The following is a 25,831-nucleotide window of genomic DNA, read 5'->3' as shown; positions in this document are numbered from 1 at the left end:
AGTTTGGTTGGCTTACTATTTTACAGTGTTTGCCTCCATTTTCTTCTGCTCATACTCAGAAAAACATAAAAGGAGACCTAGCAACACCTCTTACCAAACTGACATATCTCCTTTCATTTCTTCAGGGAATCATAAACATTGTGGACATGTGATGCTACTGGAAATCACAAATCGTGTGGGTTGGAGTGGATCCTAAAGATCACCTCTAGTTCCAGTTCTCCTGCCATGGACAGGGACACCCTCTACGAATGAGGCTGCTCAAAGCCCCATCCAACTTGGCCTTCAACACTTCCAACTTCCACAGCTTCTCTGGGCAACCTGTGCCAATGCCCCACCACCCCAAAAGTAAAGAATTTCCTCCAATATCTAACCTAGACCTGCTCTTTTTCACCTTGAAGCCACTACCCCCTGTCTTATCACTCCATGCCCCTGGCAAAAGACCCTCTCCAGCTCTCTTGTAGCCCTTTTCAGGCACTGGAAGGTGCTCTAAGGTCTCCCCAGAGCCTTCTGTTCTCCAGACTGAACATCTCCACATCTCCAGGTCTCTCAGCCTCACAGGAGAGGTGCTCCTGCCCTCCTGTTATTACAGCCTTCCAATCTTCTTGAAGTATGGAGTGCTATTATTTTTGTATTTCTCCTACTTGCTTGTCTGGGTGCAACACTCAAGTAGAAAATAAAATCAATACCACTGGTAGAGATAATGATTGTAATCTGATGACCTAATTTACTGGTTGGGCTTTTCTATTGTCCATTTTATGTTAGTTTTTAAGACACTTTTATTATTCGATTTTATTTCTTTCCTTTCCTCCCCCTCCAAGTTTCTCAAGGTTAAGTTTTGGTTAGAATTAGAGGAGAATCTTTTCAGTAAAACACCTCATTTTGATTAAAAACTATTATGTTTTGACAAATTTTAATGATATTTTAAACTTTTTTTCTTACTTTTTTTTTAGGGCCAGCTCTAATGACTTACTGACTTTAAGGAAATAATTTCTGGTGGAAGGCATGACTTGATCTGAGGACTAGAATAAGAACCTGGCTTTAATGACCAACAAATTTATCTTTTGGCCATATAGGACTACATGCATTTTGAGCAGTTTTTCTGCAACTACTGGCCATGGATGTTTGGATTTGCAAGTCACAAAGTACCACAACTGAACTTTGACTAGATGACTGAACCACTCTAAAAAAGGAAGAAAAAAGCAACATAATTCCCAGGGCAACTGGTTCACCAATAGTGTTCACATTTGTATTCACTACAAACCAGCATCTACACCAGCAAAATTCCACAATAGGAGTGTATACCAAAACTCACCAAGTATCACAAAAATAAACCCATAAGTATTTAAATAAAGCATTTTTAGCCAACTCTTTTAACGAGGATCTACTGCATTCTCTTTCCCTAATGCCGACTACATTAGTAAACACTGTGCTATCAGCAATAATCCATGTATATCAACTTGTTTCTGTATTACACTGCTGAATTAATATTGCTTAGAATACTCCTTCCTAGTAATTAGGGTATTTTCACAGAGCACACAGTTCCAGAATTACAAAGTACTTTGATAACTTTTATGCATTTTTCTGTCACAGTACATTGAACAGCAAAATCTCAAGAAGCTACTGGAAAAATAATAACAAACATGAAAATTGCTGATAGAGTACAGAACTGCTGTGTCACTGCATACACTGCCTGTATGCAATGTGGATTCTTCCAAGTCTCCACCAGACACACAATAAATATGTGCTTGGCTTTCTGAGGGGAGTACATTTTTTTCAGTACACCTCTTCCACATCCCTAGATTATGCACACAGATATGTGAGATAATCAAATTACAGAAATTATTAGAGGTGTCAGTCAGAGCAGCCCATCACTAAAACCTGCCCAGCCACAAGTGTGTCCTAACAATGTTTTAATGAGGTAGAAAATTACAGATCTCTTTTTCCAACATTTGTTTTATTTTGGTTTTTGATGGACGTTTTTAAGCCAAGAAGTCTCTAGTCACCCCTCATTTTAAAGGTTTGACTTCATCTGCTCATCTCCCACCTGACATTTCTTCTCATAGAGTGACACTACACCTCTTTCATCACACATGTGGATGTCAGGGCATCACTTGGAGCTCCAGGTGGAAGAATGAAAAGGGGGAACAGAAGAGCTCTGAATAAAAAATATTTTGTTTCCATATTAATGTCTTGTCTTCATGAAACAGAGGATGAAAGAATAAAAAGTACATGTGGCCTACAAGGAACTGAGTTGTGTCTACAGAGTGTTTTCTCAGAGTTATGTAGTAAGGATCATCAGACTGTTTTTCTTCAGGGGTTTAAATTTCTCTGGAGTGGTAGGAGGAAGAGGTGTTTCAGAAACAACCAAAAATAAGCAAATAAAGAAGAAAATTCTCTTGCCAACAGATACAAGAAATGCAGCTGTAAAAGACACTACAGCTTCTCTGGCAGTGTTTGCAGATAGAGCCTTCTCAAGACTAAAACTAGCAATCTCAGTGGAGTTTATTCACAAGACTTTTGAGTGACCCAAAAGCTATTTACAAGACAACACGACAAGCTAAAATGGCAATGAAAATATCAGTGAGCAATCAGGAAAATGCATTTTTTCTTTCATCAACCATTCAAACCCATGTAAAAGGTTTGAATGGTTGATGAAAGAAAAAAGGCCTTCCAGGTGCAACTTCCCTGTCAAAACAAGCAGCGTAACTAAACGCAGCCTCAGGAAGGGCTGATGCCAGAGGCCTTGCTTTGTGTCTTCCAATTTTAGAGAAGTCCTAGCTTAGAGACTACTGGAAGCAATTTGTACTAAAGAAACTCCTCAGCCTTCCTTAGATACCAAATATTTCCCTCATTCTTTACCCAGTACAGCTGTGTCCTGGTTAATCCCTTCAAAGCCATTTGATTTAGAGAAAGCACCAGGAACAGGAGAGAGTATCCCCACATTCTGCTTTAAGTTGCGACTTCAGGACATTTTACTTCACTATTTATTTCTGTTCTTAAGAAAAAGTGAAGTCAGTCTTCTCATTTTTCAGGTTGATTACACTCTGGATACAAGCCAAAATACACAAGAATAAATTTTAAAAGCCCAATCAACAACAAATCATGGGGCTCTGAGCAAGGCTTTACCCAACTTGTACACCAGCACTGGCTACAGAGATGGTGCTGCAGAAATCTGGATTTCAGCTGTACTTCAGCATCCTCTTAGGCCCCAGTTCCCTTTTGCCAACTGTGACCACGGCTGGAGTGCAAAGGGCTTCCCTTCTGATTCAGCATTTCAGTGCTGCTGGATCCTCAAGTACCTGGCTGCACAGAATGGAAATGCATATTAAAGTTCTGCTCTCTGTGGTGCTCTCAATCACACAGGCACAGCTGCTTTCTGCGGTGGATGTGCTTGAAGACTGACATTGTCCATAGCATTCCAGCTAAAATTATTTTTTGTCCTAGGATCATTATAAATATGCCAGTATGAGATGCAATGGTGTCTCCACAAGTTGTATTATTCTCACTTTTGACAGCAAAAGTACAATCTAGCTTACACTGAGGTGTGTTCTGCAAGGGGCATTCTGTTCAAGGTGAAAATACAGGCTTGCATTTTCACGCTTTGTGAATGGCTGTAGGGAAATTGTATGAGTGGTTGGAACATTTCTTCATCTTTTAACTTGCTGTTTGCCTTTGAAGCTCCAAGTTGCCTCTTATTGTTAGGTTCTAAGAGGCCTTCAAATTTGAGCTCCACAGAAAAGGAAAATTACAACTTGATCATTTTTCTTATTACAGGCATCCATCAGCTCATTTCACAATAAACCAGAACTGCAAGCAATGACAGGAAGCTTCAAAAGACTTGGAGTACTATACAAGACATGGGTGTCCAGGAACAGTCCTTTCAGCCCTCTGAGCCCCTTCAGCAATTACAATTTTGTTGGATGTCTCAATGACAGGGTACCCAGATTTCTATGACTTTTTGCTTTTATTAGCCCAGAAAAAAACAGATGATGTGTAGAGCTCTGTGTTTGCATCTGATATTTTGAGACCCTGTTATGAATCCTGCAGGAAAGAAACAGTGATATGAACACACATGTGACTGTACAGACACTCCCACAGCAATGAATTTAAGTTAGAAATGGAATTTAGCTTGCATTAGCTTCAGCTAACACAGGTTCTGAGAAAGGATTAAAAAGCAGAAGCAGCAAACAAAATCTCTGGTCTATCCTTTGCAGACCAAATATAAATTCAACTGTAGAAGTAAATTTGACCTAGAGCTCTTCCTTCTTTTATAAATTAAAAGAAAATATTTGACTGAACCACTCATGAATCTTGCTATGTTCAAAACCTGTGGGTTTGACATAAATTTATGGTTTAGAAACTACCCTGCTGGTCTCATTTTAATCATTGTTTCAGCTCCTCCCAATTTCAAGATTACTATTTCACCAAAAGCTTTTCTTCTAAAGGCATATTCACAGGACACAAGCTCACTTCTGCTCACAGGCAGACTAATGCCTCCATAAGGAATTGATGAGAAGTCCCATAATTTTCAAACACAAAACACAAAAAAAACTTATATTTGATTTGGACTATACAACCATGTTGGCAGGGAAATAAAAAGTCCAGTGTCTTCTTCATCTCTCAGTCTTCTTTTCCATGTAAGTCAAAGTTACACTGATTTCTGTCTGGTGGAAACATGCTCACTTTCAAGGGCTAAGCAGGTCTAACAGTAATTAAAAGCACAACACCAGCCTCTAGAAGATGTCTATCTGTGGCAGAAATGCTGGTGTCCTCCAAGACTTCAGGCTTTGTCCCTCAATTGTAGCAGGACCAGACTGAACTCTTCACTCCCATCCTAAATCAGTGCTTTGTTCAGACTATTATTCAGCATATTTCAGTTCTGCATGACTCTTAGATCAAAGGCCCACTATTCCAATGTTGTATAAACACATAATGCCCCTTTCATACCAGTTCTAAATTAATCTTAACAAATCGGCAGTACAGACTGTATTCAGCCACACTGCCTTCAAGACTTCATTCCAGCACCTCTGCATGTGTGGGGAAGTTGTGTCAAGGGAATCAGGAAGAGGGTTTTGCTCTTACCAGTAGAACCTGTTGGGTGTAACTCCCTCATGAAGAAGCAGCCATCTTCTGCCAAACTCCACAGAACTGAATAACTGTGGACAAAACAAACAGTCATGAATCACTGTGAAACACAAAGATACCAGATAAATTAACCTGAAAAACCCTTCACCACTTCTGAGATACTGCCTTGGACTTTTATTCATCTCAGTCTTGAAGAGACACCTGAGGCAGATGAAACATGTCTGTGGTACCTTTTATTGGCACAGAGAATACTGAGATGTGTGATTTGGGACACAACTGGTGTTACCTGAGGGATCACTTTATGGGTAAACCCAGCAACCCGCCCTGAATGAAAATTCATCATCCAGTTGCCTTCCTCAGTATTATGTTCAGAAGAACATTGTTTTCCCATTAGCAGTGCCATCCTTAGGAACTTTTGTCAATCTAGCACCAAAAAAATGTTCTAACGTGTCTGGACCTCCCTTGCAGGACTGGATGAGTTGAAACAGCACAAGTTACTCGTTCCAAAGAAACAATGTGTGATTCTCCCTCTGCTCTCGTCCTTCTCCTACCAATAACGTGACACCCTCTCCTCATCTGGTTAAGCAAACAATATTCAAATACATCAATCATTTCAGAAAATCTTCCAATGATAAATACCAAACCAGCCTGAGAAAGGTCAGCAAAAAGGCACATTTCAGGTATTATAAATCCTCTGTCACATCTTTGTGGAATGATGTACAAATGTTACTATTACAGAGCACTTCCCAACAGCTGCTCTCCCTAAGTGCTGCCATCAAACAATTCCCAGAAGGCCAGTAGAGGGAAGGATCACTTGGGTTCTGTTATTCCTTTTGCTTAATTTAGCTTCAAATTCATCATGTGGAAGGACTGAGAGGCAGTCAGCCCTACACTTTTCTTGCAGATTCATCCTGTTTCTCTTCCTTTCTTTGCCTGGTAGACTTGGTCAGTCCCCTTTACTGACAAGGCAGATGTTGGACATTGTTTTTTGAACTATTATCTCTCTTTTCATGACATCTCTTAAAGAATTTTGCATTAAATGCAGATGACCTGAATTTTTATGTGCAAACCATGGCAAATTTTTTTGGAACATGAAGTGGCTCTGGATTGGTAGGAAAGATGGATGTCTTTGAGACTACCACAAGAAAAAAAATGATTATTTAAAAGCTTTGTGTTCATCAAAAAAGATTATTTGAATGTATTTTAAGAATTATGAGACTGGAATGTAAAAAAGGTTTGAGGTCTACTTATTTGGATATTGATTCCAAATGCAAAACCCAATATCCATACCTTTCCTATGTTAAAAACTTTTAAGAACATGGAGAAACTAATTTAAATAGCTTTTTGGTAAAGAGTGGACTGGCATGTGTTAAAATTTACTTTGAAATATTAAAGCTAAAAATTCACCTCTTTCATCTTCCCTCCTCTTGAACACTGTCAAAGAAGAGAGAGGGAAGAAGGCGGAAGGGACAGAAGATAACAAGAGTAAGGAGAGGGAAAAACAGTTTAGTTCTGTGGCTAGAAGAGCATCCAATTTTAAAATTTCAGTGAGTCTTATTTTTCCTTAAGTAGAAGATTATAGATCCATTTTTAATTGAAACTTTAGGAAACACTAACTATAACAAAGGAACACTTTTCTTTTTGGAAATTATATAAAATCTTTTAGAACACTGAACAACCACTTTTTGGAGTGATTTAAGGTCACCTATTCAAGAACTTTACCACTACAGGATGTATTTTCCCTCCCTCACACTCAAAATCCATTTCTAGACCTTTTTTTATAATTGCAGCAAATATAAGCATGACAACAACTGCTATTATCTATTATCTCACTGATGTAAAAGTTTTTCTTTTCATGGTAAAGTAGTTTCTTTTGTGCTAAGTACTGTCTTTGACATACAGTAATTTAAGTTTCAATAAAGCTCATGTGATCCTTTAATAAAGAACAGGGAGCAATCCAAACTCAGCAAATACCTCTGTATTTCCAGACCAGGGATAAACAGCATGCAAGCTTTCCAGGGACACTGATGTTCCCACAGCTGAAGTCATCATATTGAATCCTGTTTTCCCAGCTTTTATCTCTCACCCTTATCCCTCTCTGGTTTCCCTGAACACAACTAGTAAGTTGCTATTCCCTAATAAGCAGGTTATTCCCTCTCTGAATTTGCTGGTGACAGTAACGGTGCTCAGAATGAATTAATCACAGCCTGCAGAAGCTTTCTCTGTGCTGGTGTAGCACCCTCCTCCCCTCCTGCAGTCCCACTGCAGTGCCAGGTGCTGGACAGCCCTGGTGCCACAGCTTCCCTCTGGCTCTCCCAGCACAGCTCTTCCTGCAGAGGGGCCCTGACCTGGAGCATCCTTCAGCTCCCCCACAAGAACAGAGGCTGTGATGCTGCACTGCACCCACAGAGCCCTGCTTTCTCCTGATCTGTGCCCTGAGGAAGATGTAATTCAAGTAAAAAAAGTGGAGAAATGCAAGAGTTTCTGTTTCAAAGGTAGGAAATGGATCCAGCAATTCTACTGTGAGGGCTGGATTGTTTAAATTAGAAGCCAGTGCCCAGTGAGCTGGAGACAGCATGTGAGAAAAGGCAACAGCTCTCAAAGGGAAACACCAGCTCCCTGGGAGCCCATATCCAAAGCTCTCATTGTCTTTGATAAGACACTTTTATAACCAGACATTAGAAGGTTTTTCATCCTCTGCCATTATCTCAGCACCAGCTTTGGCCTTTCCTGACTCACAGCAGAACATGCAGCACTAATGTATCTTTAGCAAAGAGGGAATTCCCCACCTTATGGATGACCACTCCACCTCCCCCCAAAAAAATTGCAATAAGGATTTTTTCAGATGTTTTATTCTAAGTATCATTAATTTTTAAACATAGCTAATTCAGTTGGATTGGAAAAAAAGAAGTCTTTGAAGGCTATGTTTCTGTCAAGTATCGGTTATGATCCAGCTGGGATTATTTTTCCCCTTTTAGCAATTGTAGTGCTTGAATGGATATTTTTTAAACCCAGCATGGCATTTTGCTCTTGTTACAAAATCCCTCTCTCTCCTGGGACTTCTTGTGATAGCCTTGTGCATGCAGTCCCTTCAAAGATGACATTTTGTTTTCTTTGGCAAGCACTGCTGTTTGATGACAATTTGCATTATTAGAATTAAGTCAGAGAATGTTCTTTGCTGCACTTATTTTTCAAGCACGGATAGAAAACGAACCTCTTACAGTTTTATTGTATGTTTTCATCTGAGGGCCAAGCTGACATTTCTGTTTTCGTGGCGACAAAACCGTTATGAAGTACAAATCTTGTATTGATCTCTCAGATTTGACCCTTGTTCACCAGGGAATAATTCTCTTCTTGCTTCTTCTCTTCTACATTTAGTTTTCTGTGTAATTTGCAGATTATGTAACAACCAATAAATAGTCTGGGTTTGCTTTGTTTTGCTTTTTTAAATCTTAACATTCTGTGAAGTAGAAACCTACCACCTACCTCATTTATATAAGAGAAAAGAAATGCAAAGGAAAAGAAAAGAAAAGGCTGTTCTGAGGTTACAAATACCTTCTGAGGCTGAGCAGGGATTCAAATAAACCCTTTGAATGGTGAGACAATTCCCCAGCCCTCTCACAACACGACACCACTGTCTCTGGGAGCAGGGAAAGCTGACATCTGACAACTGAACTTCTTTCCTTATCTACACCAGGCATGATATGATACTCCCCCCCTCCCTCTTTTGTGTTTCCCAGCCTGTATGAGAAGCCCAAGAGCTGCTCATGTATTTCAGAGGGATAGTGTAAGCTTCACCTTGAAATGCTCTGGGATAGACAGGCAACAGCAGCATACAGTTGCCATGTATTATTCTTTTTCCCTTCTAATTTCCCAATCTTTCCAGCACCAACTTCAGACTTGACTAATTTTTTCTTTTGCATTTCACAGTATAAAAAACCCAAGTAAATTCTATAAAATATAAGGAGAAAATGTGTTTTGTTTCCAAAATTTTCCATTAAGAATAACTGGGTTTTATTAGACCCACCTATTCTGATATAACACCATCTAAAGGGTCATTGTGCCAATCAAGACCTATCATCACCCTTAATGTTTTCAACAGATTACTTTTCCTAGCCAAAGCTGTTATGTGAGGAATGTCTTGTGCCTTCATTTTCACTTCAGTGCCTTTACAGTTTGATGCAGATACAACTGACCCTGAGCGTCCATGATGTTTCATCATTCAGCATTTAAAATAATTGGATTAAATATTCGATTCTGATGCTCCTCCACATACAGATCTTGAATCATGTGGCAGTTCCATGTGCTTCCTATGCTGCTGAGGATATTAAATTTTAGACAATGATTTAATCTCATGCAAGAAAAAATATGCACATAGGAATTCAAAACCTGGTTAAATAAAGGGTGATTTAAGTTGGGTGTTGGAAGTGACATTAGGGAAATACTTTGAGAAAATCAGTAGTTTCTATTATTTCTCTTTTACTTCAGAGATTCCCCCTAAACATTTTATAATGGAATATAACATGGAGTCTGAGTTGATGTGGTTTACCAACTTTGGTCTAACATTCAAAAAAGAAAAGGGCTCTTTCTCTCACCTCTAGTTTCTGTGCACTCTCAACTCATTCTCCCTGGACACAGATCAGACCAAAAAATATCAATCTACACATTATTGACCCAAAAAACCCCAGATGCAAATGGAAAACTAGCTCAGAACAGCTTTGAAAGCACCGGGTTTGATTCAAATTCACCTCTAATTCCATGAGAAGGTTTCTACTAGCCACTGCTCCTGGTACTTTCTTCACCTATACTGACTTCTTGACTCTTACACTTCCTCGTGTTTCTATGAGATGATTAAAACTAATGCTATTCATGCTGTTTCCCCCTTACCCCTTCACACACCATTTATTCACACACAAAAATCCTCCAAACACCAGTGCACCTTAGCCACAGATTTTGCACTGGTGAACCATATAAATATTTTGAGAGATCTTTATTTTCCTCAAATTTCAAATTCACCAGGGAATGCAACATCCCAAAAGCAGTTTAACTATAAACATAAGAATCCAGCTGGATAAAGACAATTTTTTTTCTGAAGATGCAACAACACAATTTGATATACATGCCAGCAGTCCTTCTTCTCATTCATTTATGCAGAATAAATTTTATATTGCTGTTAAATTGTACTTTACCACTACTACTTTTACTACTACTACTACTACAAATGCAGGTGCATTTGAAGAAATTCTAGCCTTCTACAAGGTTTCAGTCATCATTCTCATTGTTCATAAGAGCATTTTTCAAGTATTATTAAACTGTGAAAGACCATATTTTGAATTGATCAAAAATTTCAGGAAAGCAAAGAGCAGTAGGGAAGGCATCATGTGGATTGCTGCAATTTGGTGATGTACTTCTCCAATTTAAATCTTTCTTGCATTTCGTTTGCTTTCTATACTGTCTGCAGAAAAAAATGGGGTTAGTGCATCAGAGAAGGACTTCAGATTGAACATGTTTATACAGGCACAGTCCTTTATGGTCCTTCACACCCCTTTGCCCCTGACTCTATCTGTTGGATGAAAAATTATCACAGTGGGAGAGAAGTTTCCAGAGTGGCAAAAGAGACATCTCAAAACAGGAATGAAATTGAATGAACAGGGATTTCGATGGATGCATGCTCCCCACATGCGTCCAGTGCAGCTTACTTTGGTATCAAACAAAGTACAACATTGCATTTTAAGAAATTACTGCACAGGGCATTTCTTCTTCAGAGCAGCCAAAGGTTAGGAGGCATGCTGCTATTCCCTGAACCAGACTATGGACCAGGTTTTTCTTTTCTAAACTGCATTCAAAAGAACAGTATGTTTTGTATAAAAAAGAACCTAAAATTGTGCATGGTATTTTTTTCCTTAAATAAAACATACAGAAATGTGCTACAGGGTTGATACTCATTTACTTCCCTAATCTCTGATCTATTTGTAAGTTCCACTGTTAAGAAGCTTAAATACCCTTGAAGCAATAAGTTCACAGGATGCTGCAGAGACTTTGAACATTTTAAGTTGCAGGCAATGCATTAATCACACACGCAGAACCATCAATAAGGCTACCCAATAATTGGTGCTTATTGAATGCTGATGGAAACACATCAGAGTGATAAAGCTGTCAGATACCTGCTTCACAGCCCCTTCAAACACCAGTGATGGCTGCAGCTCTGCAGCTGCTTTTGCTGATGAACCGCATGCTGCTGCCATGCAGAGATGTCTGGTTTGGTCCTAACACAGCAATTGCTTTTGTGAATGTTCAGCACATCAAAGCATCCTGAAGATGACCCTCAGTTCTCTTCCCACCTGTTCCTCAATAACTCCTCACACACTGTCAGCTATGAGCCACATCAGCCAGTATTCTGGTTTTGTGGCAGTTTGCACGCAAGCAACTGCATTAGGATGATGTCCCCAGTTCATTCAGCTCACAGGCTAAAAAAGTGACAGGAAACATATTTTTTACCAGGAGGTATTTAAAGGACTCTGACTGGCATATATATTTTAAAGACAGAAGGAGCCTCTAATATCATCAGTGTGTTCTCCTCCTAACAGATGCTGCACCATCTTTACCAGTAACTCAAGCAGTAGAGAGAATTATTCAGGCCAACAATTGATGGCTGAACTAGATTTTATCATTTGGAAAGACACCCAATCTCAAGTCCAAGGGATGATGAATTTACCACTCCACTTAGTATGTTGTCCTCAAGGTTAAATCCCTTCTCTGCTAAGAAATACTATCTCTGTTACAGACAACAGGGTACCCAGGAGTTGCTTTCTGATGTGTTGTAAATTTACTAAGTAGATTCATAATTGCTTAGATAACTGCAATAAATAAGCACATTTTTGTTTAAAAAGTGCACCGTATCTGAATGAGAACACAAGAGAAAAGGCTTACTACAGCAGAATTTAGGGCAAAGTGTCAGAATTTTCATGCACACATGCACAGCTTTAAATTTAAAAATAAATTATTGTTCATCATTTGCATTATATTAAAACCTACGGCTTCAAGTGAATGTAGTGTTGACAGGCACTTTGTATAATAAGAAACTGGAGACATTTTGGAGATTGCACTCAACCAAATGACAGAGACAGAGAAAACAGAGGTGAGTCATGTACAGAAAAGTGATGGAATTTGCTCAGCACCACAGAGTTCAGTAGCACATCCAGCAAAATGGGGTACATGTCTTTATTCCTAATCCAGTGAACCATCCAACTCTGATAGAATGGGAAAAGTCTTTTTTTTTTCATGGAAGTAGGAAAAGTGGAGGTATATAGAACACAGAAAATCTTGCAGAAAAATAACAGATCTATCCTTAACTAAAAGTATGTATCCAGGATCTAAAACCAGAAAAAGAACAAGTTCTCTAAGGGTACAGAGGGCTGATGTTTATACAGATGGATAAGCAAGGATATATTGATTTGCCTAAAGATGAGTGAGTCAGTGAAGAGCACAGTGATTACTGCTTGAAAGTCTTTCCTTCTGATTCACTGATCACACTCTTGGCCCAGAAATCTATCTTCCACTGGGCTCTGCTAGTTGATTATATTTTTTTTCTTTACTATTAGTGTAGGAAACAACATTAGAGATTACTATCACTTTTAATTCCATTCTTTATTTTAAATTGTTACCCCAGCACGTTATGCTTAGTGAGGTCTGTAAAAGAGTGATGGGTACTCTAAGAAACACACTTTCTATGTGTATTTTTTCAGATTTTCTATGTATATTTTTCAATACACTTTCTACACTGGCTTGTGGCCAATTTAAAAAGGAAAGGAAAAAAAAAAAAAAAAAAGAAGATACAACCTGGCATCTGTATTCTTATTTTTATGTCCCTCCCTTGCTTATTTTCAGAATACTGGCTGCCACCAAACTTTTCAATTTGCTTAGAGATAGCAAGGGATATTTGCAAAGGGTTGTGTGCAAGATGTGTTATCACCCATGATGCCCAACAGCTGTCTGTGCCTCGAGTCCTCACACACAGCCTGAGCTACACACGAGGGGATTTGCGTGCATCACCTGCTTAAAAACATAACCATACTGAACACCTACAAACAGGGAGCAGCAGTCACAAGGCTTTCTTTCCTGAGGAAAGCCCTATGCATCCCTGGCACAAGTAACCCAGAAGGGATATCTAAGATCAAGAAGGAATGCAACGCTGCAAAAGCTGGGGCAAACAACTTTTAATATGGAAATTACTTGTTACTTTTCCCATCTTCAACAATGTGCATCAAAGAGTACCAGGTCTGCTGGAAAACTGGCTTGGATTATTAGTGGTGCCCCAAACAGTAACACAAAAAGTGCAGACTGTTGCAGGAGTGATGCCACAGGGAAAGGGGGAGTTATTCACACAGGCTAATGTTAGCTTTATGCAAACTAGCTCCCTGGTTGTGTCCACAGTCTGTCAAAAGAGATAGGCTTTTCCAGAGGATGATTCAAAGTGGCTAATGCTTACCACTCTAGAGAAGCTTTTTTCCTCTCCATTAATTTTAGATGGGATTAGCCTCCCTCAGCTAACATTAGCCCAAGTGAATAGTCCTCTGAATTGTTGTCACTACTGCTGTCAGCAGTGTAGCAAACAAAAAAACCAAAACACCACACCAAAAGGAGGTCACTTGATGGTAACAGGCTTTTGGGGTTTTTCATTGGGTTTTTGGGGTGGTTTTTTTTGTTTTGTTTTTTTTTTTTTATGGTTTTTTTGGTGTTTGTTTGGGGGTTTTTCATTGTTTGTTGTTATTTTGTTGGTTCATTTGGTTTGTTTGTTCTGGTTTTGGGGTTTTTTGTTTGTTGTTTTGTTTGGGGGTTTTTTTCTTTTGTTTTTTTACCTATGATGCAATTTCTGAGAAAAACAATCTGGATTTTATTGTCCCTTCTCTAGTCTAAGTAAAAAATTACTGTTACCATTGAAACGGAGAGTGTGTAAATAGAAAAAGAATAATTTATGTTGAAAGGAACTCCTAGAGGTTCTGTGTGTGATCCTTTTCCAAGCAGATACACCCTAAAAAGATCTTAATGCAGTGAAATGAAAGGTTTTAAAATTACGGAGTGCAATCAGAGTAGCCCATCACATCTTGAAGAGTGAATTCTGGCTATGTCTATGGCAGATACTCTACTGTCAGACACAAGTATTAGACCAAAACACAGGGACAGATGGGGCTGAAGGTACTTTTAAGTGCTGGTCTGCTCTCTCACAGACATCCTGTGGCCATATGAATCTGTATCTCTTCTCTAAGCGGTTTCCCTGTCATCCCAGATATAAGAATACCTTTCTCTTCCATTTACATGCATGAGGAGTGGACATCCTTTAATGTAGGAAAATGAAGAAGATGATATGGTTTGATGTCAGAAGACATGCTGTCCCAAAAATATCAGTATTATGATTTGCAAAATTTCAACACTTTATAGACAAGTATCAGTCCTTAATATTCATCTTCAGCATGATACACACAGTAAATAAAGCAAGGCAGATGGAACCAGACATTTGGAAAAGACCAAAATGAATAAAGAAAGAAAAACACCCCAAAACATAAACCTCTTCATTTACTAGTGCTATGCTGACAGGGCTCCTTTAATTTGGGGTGCCTCACTTTTCAAGAGTTACTTTAAAATGGGAGTGAAGAAGCAACAACAATAACTCAGTTTTAAATCTGTTTTTCAGCCTCTGTTGCTGCCTTTCAGTACATGAGTGCCTCTGTGCATTTATTCCCGAGCTGGGCAATTACAACTCTGCATTTTGCCTGTCTGACTTGTGTTTCCCAATTTCACCTTTATTTCATCTCTCCAAATAGCTCTGTTATTCCTGGCTGATTACTAACCACTCCTCTGTGTGCCTGACCCATCTGAATAGCAGAAGATGTCTCCATATGACCTAAAGTCTGATTCCACGGTCTGATTACACAGCAAACCACTTTTGAAGATTACACAGTAATACATAAGTAATATTCCCATAAAATACAGCCCCTCATTCTACAAGCAAGCTGATTAAACCCATGAGAGCTTACATGTACAAGGCCTCCAAAAAGCCTTTGCCTCACAAGCACTGCTTTTCTGTGTCTGGAGTTTCCTTCTGATTTGTAACTCCTTTATACAGAAAATGGAGAAGCATGCAGTAGTTCTGCAATTATGTGGTAAGAATCAGCCAAGTAACAACTGTACTTTCAGCCAGAACAATTAATGCAATCATGAAGCAATTAGTGCAGGCAGCAGATGGTTTGCTGCTCTTTTTTCTTCTCAAGACTGGCAGGAAAAAGCCAGGACTGAATTAGGAACTGGTTTGTCAGCAGTGGTAATTCAAGTCCACTGCCCAAGGCAGAGACACAGGAGAAAGATATGTGAACAAAAGCAACTGAGCCACTGAAGCTTAATGAGTTATTGTTCATCAGCTGAACCCCAGTAATTAACCACATTCCCTCACAATCAACACCCAAGAAACTGGGACATAAAATTGCTTCAGCTAAAACAGATTTCCCTGCCATTGAGTAAACCCTTATTCAAACCAACAAGAAAAGGTCTGATCATAGTGATAGACTCAGCGGGCTGTGAAGAGATCGAGGGATGATTCTGTGTGACCCACTAACTGTTTATTACAACTGAGCAATGAGAGGCCTCCACTACTGTTGGCTTGGCCCTCATCAATCCTTAACTGGATGGACCCTCCTGAGAACCAAAACAGTCCAGATCCAATGTGATTCCTGCCTCTCCAGCTCTTGCTCTATTCACCACCTGATTTTCCCCATCCAATTTGCTGCAAGGACACAATGCAAATGGATGACAACAATCAAGTGGCTTGCTAGAAGCATGTAAAAGTGTTTTCTAGTTGATTACCACCTCCCTCCTGTCAACAGCAAAATTAAATGACTGCACCAATCCTAACTGGTCAAAATACAATTTACTCTTCTAAGTCCTCATCAAGAAAACCCTCACAACCTCTTCAGTCAGTAGCATCCAAGTTAGTGGCACCAAAATGTAAATTCCTTACCATGCAGATACGTTTCCCCTTCTTGGGTGACTTTCAAGTCAGTAGGTACACAGTGCCTGGAATCCAAGGAGTAATGGACTCTCCTCCCTTAAATACAGCCTTAGCACAGGATCAGGAAATAGCTAACAGCAGTGTCATTTGTTGCAAAGCACCCCTCAGCTCCCATTGCAATTATCTAAATACCTGCAGGACATCTTAATTACTCTGAGAAAATTCTGCCTTTGGATACACAAACACAAAACCAATGGGAGTCATTTACACTTAGCCATAGGCTGAACTTGACCCTTAGTTCAAGTTACATTTAATTTAGTCCAAGCTGATTAATGCTCTTTGCCTGCTGGTTACCCTCTACAGTTCTTGGGCAAAGCTTGTCGAAGCCAGAAAATGTGTTCATTAGGCTTTAAAGTAGAAACCAGGTCTGTGACTCATACCCATTCAGTGTACTTTTAAAATTCTATTTTGGACTTAATTGGTACAGATCTACAGACTTTGTGCTACCTGATTTTTGTCTTGTAACTACAGTATTGAATTACCAACAGTTATTCAATTTGCTAATCAATTCCATAACAAAAAAATTTTATAATACAGCCTACATCCCTTCTCCCCAAACACCTCACACACATCCCATACACACAACTCCAACACCACCCCCATAAATTCATGTTAACACAAACAGACCCTGTGTTCTTGTATCCAGATTGTCTTTAAGGAGTCTGTGGAAGAGGGGCCATTTCCTATGAAATAGTGATGATATACTGCTTGGTAGCCATCAATCATAAATTAAATAAGCCTTAGCTCTATGGTCTCTAACTCAGAATTATTTCCTGACCAGACTGAATACCCTAGCAACTGAAATGAATTTTCTACTATATGCTACTTTTATTTGACAAAGCTCCCTCTGAAAGTTTCATTGATTTTCATGTAATAAATTTCCTGTTATTAAACACTGTAAGTTTCATTCCAATGGTCCTAAAAAGACATCAGAGACCAGCTTCTGTTCTGTTTCATATCAGTCCAGAGAACTCAAGAGCTACAAGGGAAAGGAAACATTTTGGCTTTGTCTAATTACACACTGAACACAGAGAAATAATTTAATCTGCACATTCCTCTGAACAGAGTATAACCATGGTACACTCTACAAAAGACTGTGAGAGGGGTGAGTATAAAGTAACGCATGCAACTGACTGTACAGAAAGAATTAGGAGGCAAGATGCATTTCTCAGTTGCAAAGGGCATTAAGCTACAGTCCTGGAAGGACTCTGGGTTTGAGTGTAAAGTGAAGGATGAAAATATTCCAAAAATTTCAATACAACCATTTTGCAACCCTACCTACTTACTCAGTTTCCTTATGCCTTTGTTTTCTCAGGTTTACTGTAATACCAAATCTAATTTATACAAAATGAAAATTAGTAGTTTAATTATTTTACAATTAATTTAACTACACAGACAGAAAACATCACAGATTTCAAACTTTTATGTTGATCCTTACATTAATGTATAACCTGAACAATTCAGCCAATACTTAGCTTATCAATTATATTCACAGATTCTATTCTTACATCATACACAAAACAAAAAGGAGCCCACTAAATTATTTTGTGTAAAAGCCTATATGCTAAATGTCAAGACGTTTCACTCTTTTACCCTTGCTGGGAGCTCAACAAACTCTTTTGGTCTTTTTCCAGGTTTATTCATAAAACTTTAAAACGTCAGGATGTGAAATCAGCAATTTCTCTGAGCAGTTTGCTCCAAAGGCTAGTTACTTTACAGCTGAGTTTATCTGCCACTGACTCCTAACCATCAATTTTTGTTAGAAGTTTTTATCACTAAATTGAAATGGTTTCTCCTATGATTTGTCTTCCCCCATAGAAACATTTATGTGCAACAATATAGTTTTCCTTCAATGTGCTTTTTTGTTGAACTAAACAGATTGAGGTCTATCAAATCCTTGGCCGTAAGAAAACTGACTTGTATTGATGTGTCTGATTTTCAAAAAATTCCAACGAGTTCTCCACAAAAAAGTCCTGTGTTGTTGTGTTAGGTTGGGCAGCAAAAAATGAAGGCAAATCTCACAGCATATTTATTTGGCTGATGGATTACCCACATTGAGGGAATTGGACTTCAAAGGAAATTGATTCAGTGTTACTTTTTCCTCTCAGAAAATCAAAAACTACTTGAAAATATGCCAACCAGAGAGGAACAAGGAGTGTCTTATACTGTTCTTGGGGCTGATACTAAACTGGAGGAAAAGAATTGTCGAATAAGAGGCCAAAAGTCTCATTAGAGGTTTGTGAAGGAACCTAGCTGTCTTCTCTGCCCATTGCCTGTCACACAATATTGCCAAAAGGATGGATGAATAAACACAGACTGCCAGATCAGTAATAGAGGGCTAGGCCCCAGGAACACAGCAGATGCCCACGTCCTTTGCTTTGACCTTTACACTGAGGCTTGGTCAATGTTTCCTGCTTGGAAATACCAAACTGGAATTTCCAGAGACTGTCCTGGGGTCACCCCAAAGCCTGTCCTGAATGCTCTGCAGCAGTTGCACAGAGACATGGGGAAGCTCTGGGTTCTCCCCAAGCAAACCAACCCACAGCTCTTACCTTCTGATCCTGGCTGTAGGCTAAGATCCAGTCCTCCTGTTTGGGGTGGAAGAGCAGACTGTGGATGTAGAAGTTCAGACGGTATTTTTGATAGGTGGCTCCTTCATCAGAACTGATTAATAAGCTGCTTTCAACTTCTGGATCAGTCAGCAGCATAATCTATATGGAAGGGAGAGTGAAAATACAGTGGTTAAGAGGAGTCAAATGGAAAACTAAGCAAGTAGCTAGGAACTTCAGAGAAGCTTATTATATATGACCATTACAAAATGCTCCAATGCGATGTCAAAACTACTATAGCCAATGTTCAGTAATGAAAACAATATGCTTCAGCTATGTGTATAAACACATAACATATGATCAAATAGGCAGAATGACTTTGCCACTAGTTCAACCAGACCTAAATGAAGCTGTGCTTAGCTAATTTGAAAAATTAAACCTGAAATTTTTAACACGAAAGCACAGAAGTTACTAGGCAGGCACAGTAGGCTGCTAGGGTTTTCAAGAATGATCTATTGGAGTGGCAGACAAAAAGTCAGGTGTTGAGAAAAAAACCCAAAACACAGAGAGAGGAGAGAAGCTGATCTCTAATGGTGGGTTTTGTTACATTCTGGCAGAAATTTCAGAGAAGGCAGTTTGACTGCCTAAAATATTACCTGGCTGTCTGCAACAAGCAGCCTTGCTTTGGCATGAGAACTCGTTTGATAATGTGCTGGGTTCTTTCCACCTCCAGTTTCTACAGTGCTTTGAATTATAGATTTGGTAGCGTATCAAAAATAATCTCTGCATAGTAAATTTGCTTTCTAGCTTTGTCCAGGAGTGCTAGTTTAGGAGTGACAAAAGATACACGACTGAGAGTTGTAGTAGCTACTTCACCCCATTAGCTGTGGTATTAATTGATCTGCATTGCTGATGAGCCAGTGGCAATAATGAGGTACTCCTCTCATGTGTCTCTGAATGAGGGAATATACAGGTCTGAGCAGTAAATAGAGATTGTTCCAGTATTTCAGCAGGCAACAGAGCAATACCCCTAAGGAATGGGAATAAGGCATCATGACTGAAAAACATGAAAAGTTTTAAAGAATATTTGCTTTTGAAAGGTATTAAAGGCTTGAATCATTAGCATTTTTATTTTTTTCTAAGTTGCTTTGCAAATGGCAAACACTGATCTGTTTTTAGACAAGCCTTAAATGAAAATATCCACACCTGGCATTTCTCAGGAAAAAATTCCTGTTTGGGTTTGATTAGTGCACACTTCATTCCCTTATCTTCTTTCATTTAGGTAGGCAGAGTTAGACTCAACTTAACTTGCTACCTAGGAATTATAAGGAAGCATAGCCTCTGGTGTCTGTGAGACACCAGATGCTAAAGAGCTATTGTATGTGAAGGTGTAAATACACATATAATCTATACAGAATGTGTCTTTCATAATTGAGCAGCTGACAAAACTTTTTTTATGTCTCTAGAAACCTCCTTGGTAGCATAACTGTTTGGCGTTTGACTTAAAAGTTTAGGGTTCTGCAAAACCCCTGAATAATCTCAGACCAGTTACCCAGCCCCACGGTACCTCTAACATAAAACAGGGGTAATTTTTCCATAGTAGCATAAAGGTAAAATCTCCTATTACATCTGATTTACTTTAGAAAATAGTAATGAAAATGAGCATTTTTAAACACTTTTCTTTTCATTTAACACTTTCAAATATTCCAAGCATATAATTAATGTGATTTCCAAAATAAAGATTGAGAGATGATAGAAGTTACACAGAAAGGATTAATAATCAAAATATCAATATATAAAAATATAAGATACTGTCACTAAGGAGCCTATCCAGCTTCTGAAGCCAAAAATCATGATGTTTATCAGTTGGTTCCTTTTTCTTATCACACTAATTTCTGGGGCCAGGTTCCTATGTTTAATGTTTATTGATTCAGTACTGTGATTCAAGCATTATGATTTTCCTATTTTTATGACTACCTTCTTGAGTGGATTTTGTTTATGTTGGTATTTGGAAATATCACAGCACAGCATTAATTTGGACTAGAACAACTAGAGCAGAAATAAGCACAAATCAATGGGCTTGATCCGAGCTTCCTGAAGTTAATAAGAGTCTTCTCACTGGCTTTGGATTGTGCCTCCAAGGCAAGCTGTTAATCAAGAGCCACTCTAGTCTCACACACTTCCTTCTACCTGGGCAAGGAACTCATCTGACCTCGTCACTGTCACATCACTGCCTTAACACATTTTGTGTTAGGCCACTCCTCTGAAGGGTGAAAGTGCTCTCATCTGCATTTCTTAAAAAGGGAATGGAGGGAGAGACTGTTGAGGCACTGAAGCACTTAATACTTCACCCAATCAATAAAAGTTAAGTGCCTAAACAGATTTTCAGACACTGCTGACTTTGGCTTTAATCTGCTAACTACCACCCTGGGCTATGAGCACTTTGTTTTCTCTGCTCTCCAAAAGCCTTGGCTTTGCATTGTGATACCAAGCCATTCTGTAGGTAAAAGTGACACACCAGTTTAGTCTGTATGCCAACAGCACCTCAGATGTGGCAGAGCTGTGCCACTGCTGTGAATTTATGCGAGGGCACAGAGAGTGGGAGACAGAGCAGGGAGCTGATGGATGACTCCATCCACCAGTCAGATTACTAACTATGAGACCAGCTTTCAGCATTATCTGCTGCACTGTTGTACCCTGTACTGTTAATCACTCTGCACAGGTGTCATAAAGCAAAACAACTTAGAGCCAACCATCAGTCACTACTCGCATCACAGCTGCAGCACCAGGTTTTTTATAAGATGAGAAAAGCAAATTTCATTACAACATATCTGTGTGTAAATAATCAGAGTTACAAGCCCAAAAGATAGCATGTATTGGATAAGTAGAATAAATTGATACCTATATTAAAAGTAAGTCAAAACAAGAGGAAAAGGCTGTGTGAATTTTATATAAACCTTTCAGAGCACACCAGAAGTGTGCTTCTGAAATTAGCTCTCCAAAATTTTGGGGAAAGCTCTGTAACAAATCCTTGTGTTCTGACTCAGGCCACAGTGACCTCAGAGCACAGGAAATGCATTTCTTTTCCAGGAAACTAAACCAGAACAGCCCCTGCCCATGGAAGGGAGCTGGAAATAAATGATTTTTAAGGTTCCTTCCAACACAAACCATTCGATGACTGTGATACACCTCAGGAGTGCATCTAATGTTTTCCAACCACTGTTCTGGGCATTCAGATCACACTATCACCTTAGCACTATTCTGAAGTCAGACCCTCAACCTCCAAAATGCCCATAGTGCAGATGTCATCTCAACATCAACCATTTCATTCTACAAACACACTTCCACTGAGCTGCACTACATGTTAATATAGTTTCAGTCATATTAGTTTAGTTTTATTGCCTAAGTTGCCTGGAATACAAATGAAAAAGGAGGGAAAGTACAATTCATTTTGATGCCTTTTTTTTTTTTGTTGCAGCATATGAAATACAGAGTAAGTAGTCTTTAGAATTTCCTTTTAAATAAATTAACCCAATTTCTGCTTTGAAGTAGTCTATTACCCATTGGCTTTATGCAGCTGCTTATACAGAAAATACAACCAGACACAAATGTGCTGAACAAGAAAAGCATGAAAACCAAAACCAGAAACAATATTTTGGGCTTCACTGTAGAAAGCATGCTGGATTTCCTGAAATGTGAGCTACTCCATCAAACATCTTGCTCTACTTTTACAGTGCCTAATACAGCAGATTGCTGCTTTCCCAGCCAACACTGTTTTTTGGATGAGTTTATTCCAAACATCACAGAGAAATCAACAAGACTTTTGCATGTGAAAATCACACATTAAATTTATCCAGGTCCTTAGAGCCTGTAGGGAAAGGCAACCTAACTCATGAAGTCAAATAAGATTTTTGAGGTGTTCCCTCACCAAAGGGAAATTGCCATGGGATAAAAGGCTGAAAAGTACTTCTAAAATCATAAAAAAATCATAAAGTCCAACCATTAGGTTAACACTACCAAGTCCACTCCTAAACCACATCCCTAATCACCACATCTACACACTTTTCAAACACTTCCAGAGATGGTGACTCCACCACTTACTTCCCTGGGCAACCTGTTCCAGTGTTTGACCACCCTTTCAGTGAAGAAATTTTTCCTAGTATATAATCTAAACCTGCTCTGGTGCAACTTGAGGCCATTTTCCCTCGTCCCATAGCTTGTTACCTGACAGAAATTACCAACCCCACCTACATCAACAACAATAACATTATCAGTTTGCTTGGGCTGTATGTGAAGACTTGGGCCCATGACTTTCACGTTAACAGTTTTTTAAACTACCTCTGATTCCACCAGTACAAAATTAAGTTATTAACACAGGAGTAAGAAGAGCTGTATTCATCTGCCTCTCACTTCCAGCAAAAGCCCTTTGAGGTGGGAGACCAACCTTGGAGTGCCTCTGGTCTGGTTTATTGTTGTCTTAAAAGTGAAGTGTGAATAGCAGTAAAGACTACTTCTCCACAGCAAGAGTAATTACACTCTGCTCAGATCAGTTTTCAGCAATGATCAGAATCTGCTTATTCACACCAGGCAGAGCAAGCACACTCTGCACCTCCTATTGCTCCAGATGGATGGGGTTTTTTCCTCTGTTAAAAAAAAAAGCCAATACAGTTGACACAAGCTTTTGCAACCAAATGCAAGGCATCCATTAATCATCCCCCTCTAAAAAGGGAGAAACGTGATTTGCTTTTCATAGAATTGACAAATGGAAACCAAACATAATTTATAGACCTTAAGACAGTCCACACTTTTTTCACTCCTTTTTCAGTGTAACTCTGCTGATGACATTGCCTTTGGCAATTACATGTGTTATTGCTGTCATCACAAAGAAACCCAGGAATTCCTAGCAAGGGGACTCTAGTTTTGCATCTAGAGATGGAATTGTGAGACCTATAAATCTGCTGTGAATTCTAGATTTAGTGGCTTAGTTAAAAAAGTCCAGAATTGCTCTCAGGCTTTTCTTTTGGCCACTCATATCTCCCCTTGGACCACTTTTTGCTACTACATCTTAGGAAAGAACATAGTACAAGTGAAATAGAATAGCATGAAAAAAACACCAACAAATCTATTTCATGGAGTCACACGTTTTACATTCACTTCTGATGCATCAACTGACCAGAAATGGAAATAAAATGCAAATCAGGTCAAATCCTTCACTTTCCTTACCTATCACAAGCTTCATGCACAGCCCCAAGCCTGGTGACCCACACAGAACAAGTAATATTTCTCACAAGACACAGCAAAAGAGGAAATCAGCAACAGAAACCAGAAATGTCCTACTCCTAACAAAAGCAGGGCATTCCCTACTTAAATTCTCTAAAGAGCTCAATTTTTCCCCTCTTCTCTGCTTGTCACTTGCATGACTTTAGAGGCTTGTGGGGTTTGGTTGTTTTTCACATGGTGACTGATAGCAAGAGAATCTGTGCTGTGGAATCCCAACATAGTGAAATGTCATTTCTGCCACTTTACAGATCACTTCTGAATTTGGACTGTCTTTTTCAAGTGAGTGTGAGTGTGCATGAGTTGAAGTGTGTAAACGTGTGCAAGAGTGTGTGAGTGTGAGTGAGTAAAGACAGAATCTGGTCCTCCAGATTCAGCACTCCACACATGCATTCAAAGAAACGTGCTCTGCTTTTAATTAATTGAACTCATTCATTGCTTAAGCTTTCTTAAGACCTAGAATAAGATATAAAGTGAAACAATCCAAAGGAAGGAACTGGTTTGGTAGTGAAATTTTGAAATAAATTCAACGCTAGTGTAAAGCAAATTAGATCTATTCCTTTTACAGGACTGAGGTGCTGGAAGCAGTATATGTTTGCAAGAGCAAACAAATTAAAGACAAAGCTACAGAAGAAACAAAATAAGCATTTAGTTGGATATTAATAGGAAAAGAGGAGACTAAAGCCTCTGTGAAATTTTAAAAATCTTTCCTCACAGGAACATCAGGTAACATCAGCTGCTGTAGAACTGTGCACATGAGTAATGCTACTAAAATTTGGCCCCAGTTTCTGCTTCAAATAAATTGGGTACCAGTATGAGCACCTAGACGAAAACATGAAATGGGCTAGAGCTGACAGTTTTGAAGCTGTCTCTAATGCCAGCTAAAAGACAAGGTTAGTTGCTAAGCAATTTCATTAAGACACCATTAAAATAATACACCAATAATTCAATTGAGGCACTGTGGAGTATTTCATTGCCAAAAGTTCTTGTTAACTCAGAAAGTGCAGCAATTTGGTAAGGAAAGAAAAGACTTCAGTGACAGAATTACACTTCTAACATTGAAGAAAAAAAGAATATTGCCTTTGAATGATGACGTGGATCAGAAGTAAGTAGAAATGACCTCTTTAATGCAAGGAAAAGGCCTGGAACAAGTTGTTTTGCAAGTGTTACTCAGTGACTTAAGAAGAAAGAAGTTCTTATTCATACAAAGATGCATAACCCAAACTGATTCAATCAGCTTGCACTTTGCTGACATGGAGGGTAACACACTTCAAACTACCCCAAAGGAAAACCATAGTCACGATGACTAGACAGTGTAATTCGGATTCAGACTGAATCCAGACCCAGAGAAGGGAAACTATCCTCACTTTCCCCAGGAAGAACCCACAGAGGTCCGTAGCTGGTAGGATACAATCATCTTCCTCAAGTCTTGGCTGTTTAAATGTAAGAGAAATGATGTGGCAAAAGGTTCAGACAGTGAATTCATCCTGTTTGCACCCATGAAAGATTCAGTGCTCATTGAGTGATAAGACAATCTCTTGTCACCAGAATACTAGATGACAAAGGACTATCTTTTAAGAGAGAAAAATTATCATCTGCCAATATTTTTGAAAGCTGAGATTGCACAGTATTCCTAATAAAAGAATTGTTGAGAATTGCATTTGGCATCTTGATGAATGTTGTTTGACATAAAGAGCTGGCTAGTGGATGGAAAAAAAAAATCCATTTATCTGTTCTGTATTATTCAAGATGTTCATAACAGGACAAAAGTGACTGCAGAATAAAGCAGCCATAAAAGCTGTATTTTTTATTATCTGTGGGAATCATCTGTGGTTGCTTTACTAGATAGAAAGAGTGA

At 39.0% G+C, this 25,831-nt stretch overlaps 1 protein-coding gene across 3 annotated transcripts in view; it reads right to left on the bottom strand.

The window, feature by feature from the left end:
• SORCS1 (sortilin related VPS10 domain containing receptor 1) overlaps window positions 1–25,831 on the bottom strand; it is a 257,123-nt gene that overhangs the window by 84,363 nt on the left and 146,929 nt on the right. For all 3 annotated transcript variants that reach the window (XM_059477096.1, XM_059477098.1, XM_059477097.1), the window contains exons 4-5: window positions 18,700–18,858; window positions 5,083–5,156 (exon numbers count right to left, since the gene is read on the bottom strand). In XM_059477096.1, the coding sequence (XP_059333079.1) occupies window positions 5,083–5,156; window positions 18,700–18,858 (233 nt within the window). The remainder of the gene's footprint in view (window positions 1–5,082; window positions 5,157–18,699; window positions 18,859–25,831) is intronic.

Source organism: Ammospiza nelsoni, chromosome 8 (assembly GCF_027579445.1).
Source record: "Ammospiza nelsoni isolate bAmmNel1 chromosome 8, bAmmNel1.pri, whole genome shotgun sequence".
In the NCBI taxonomy this organism is placed as follows: Eukaryota; Metazoa; Chordata; class Aves; order Passeriformes; family Passerellidae; genus Ammospiza; species Ammospiza nelsoni.
This window is presented reverse-complemented; position numbering and strand designations above follow the sequence as displayed.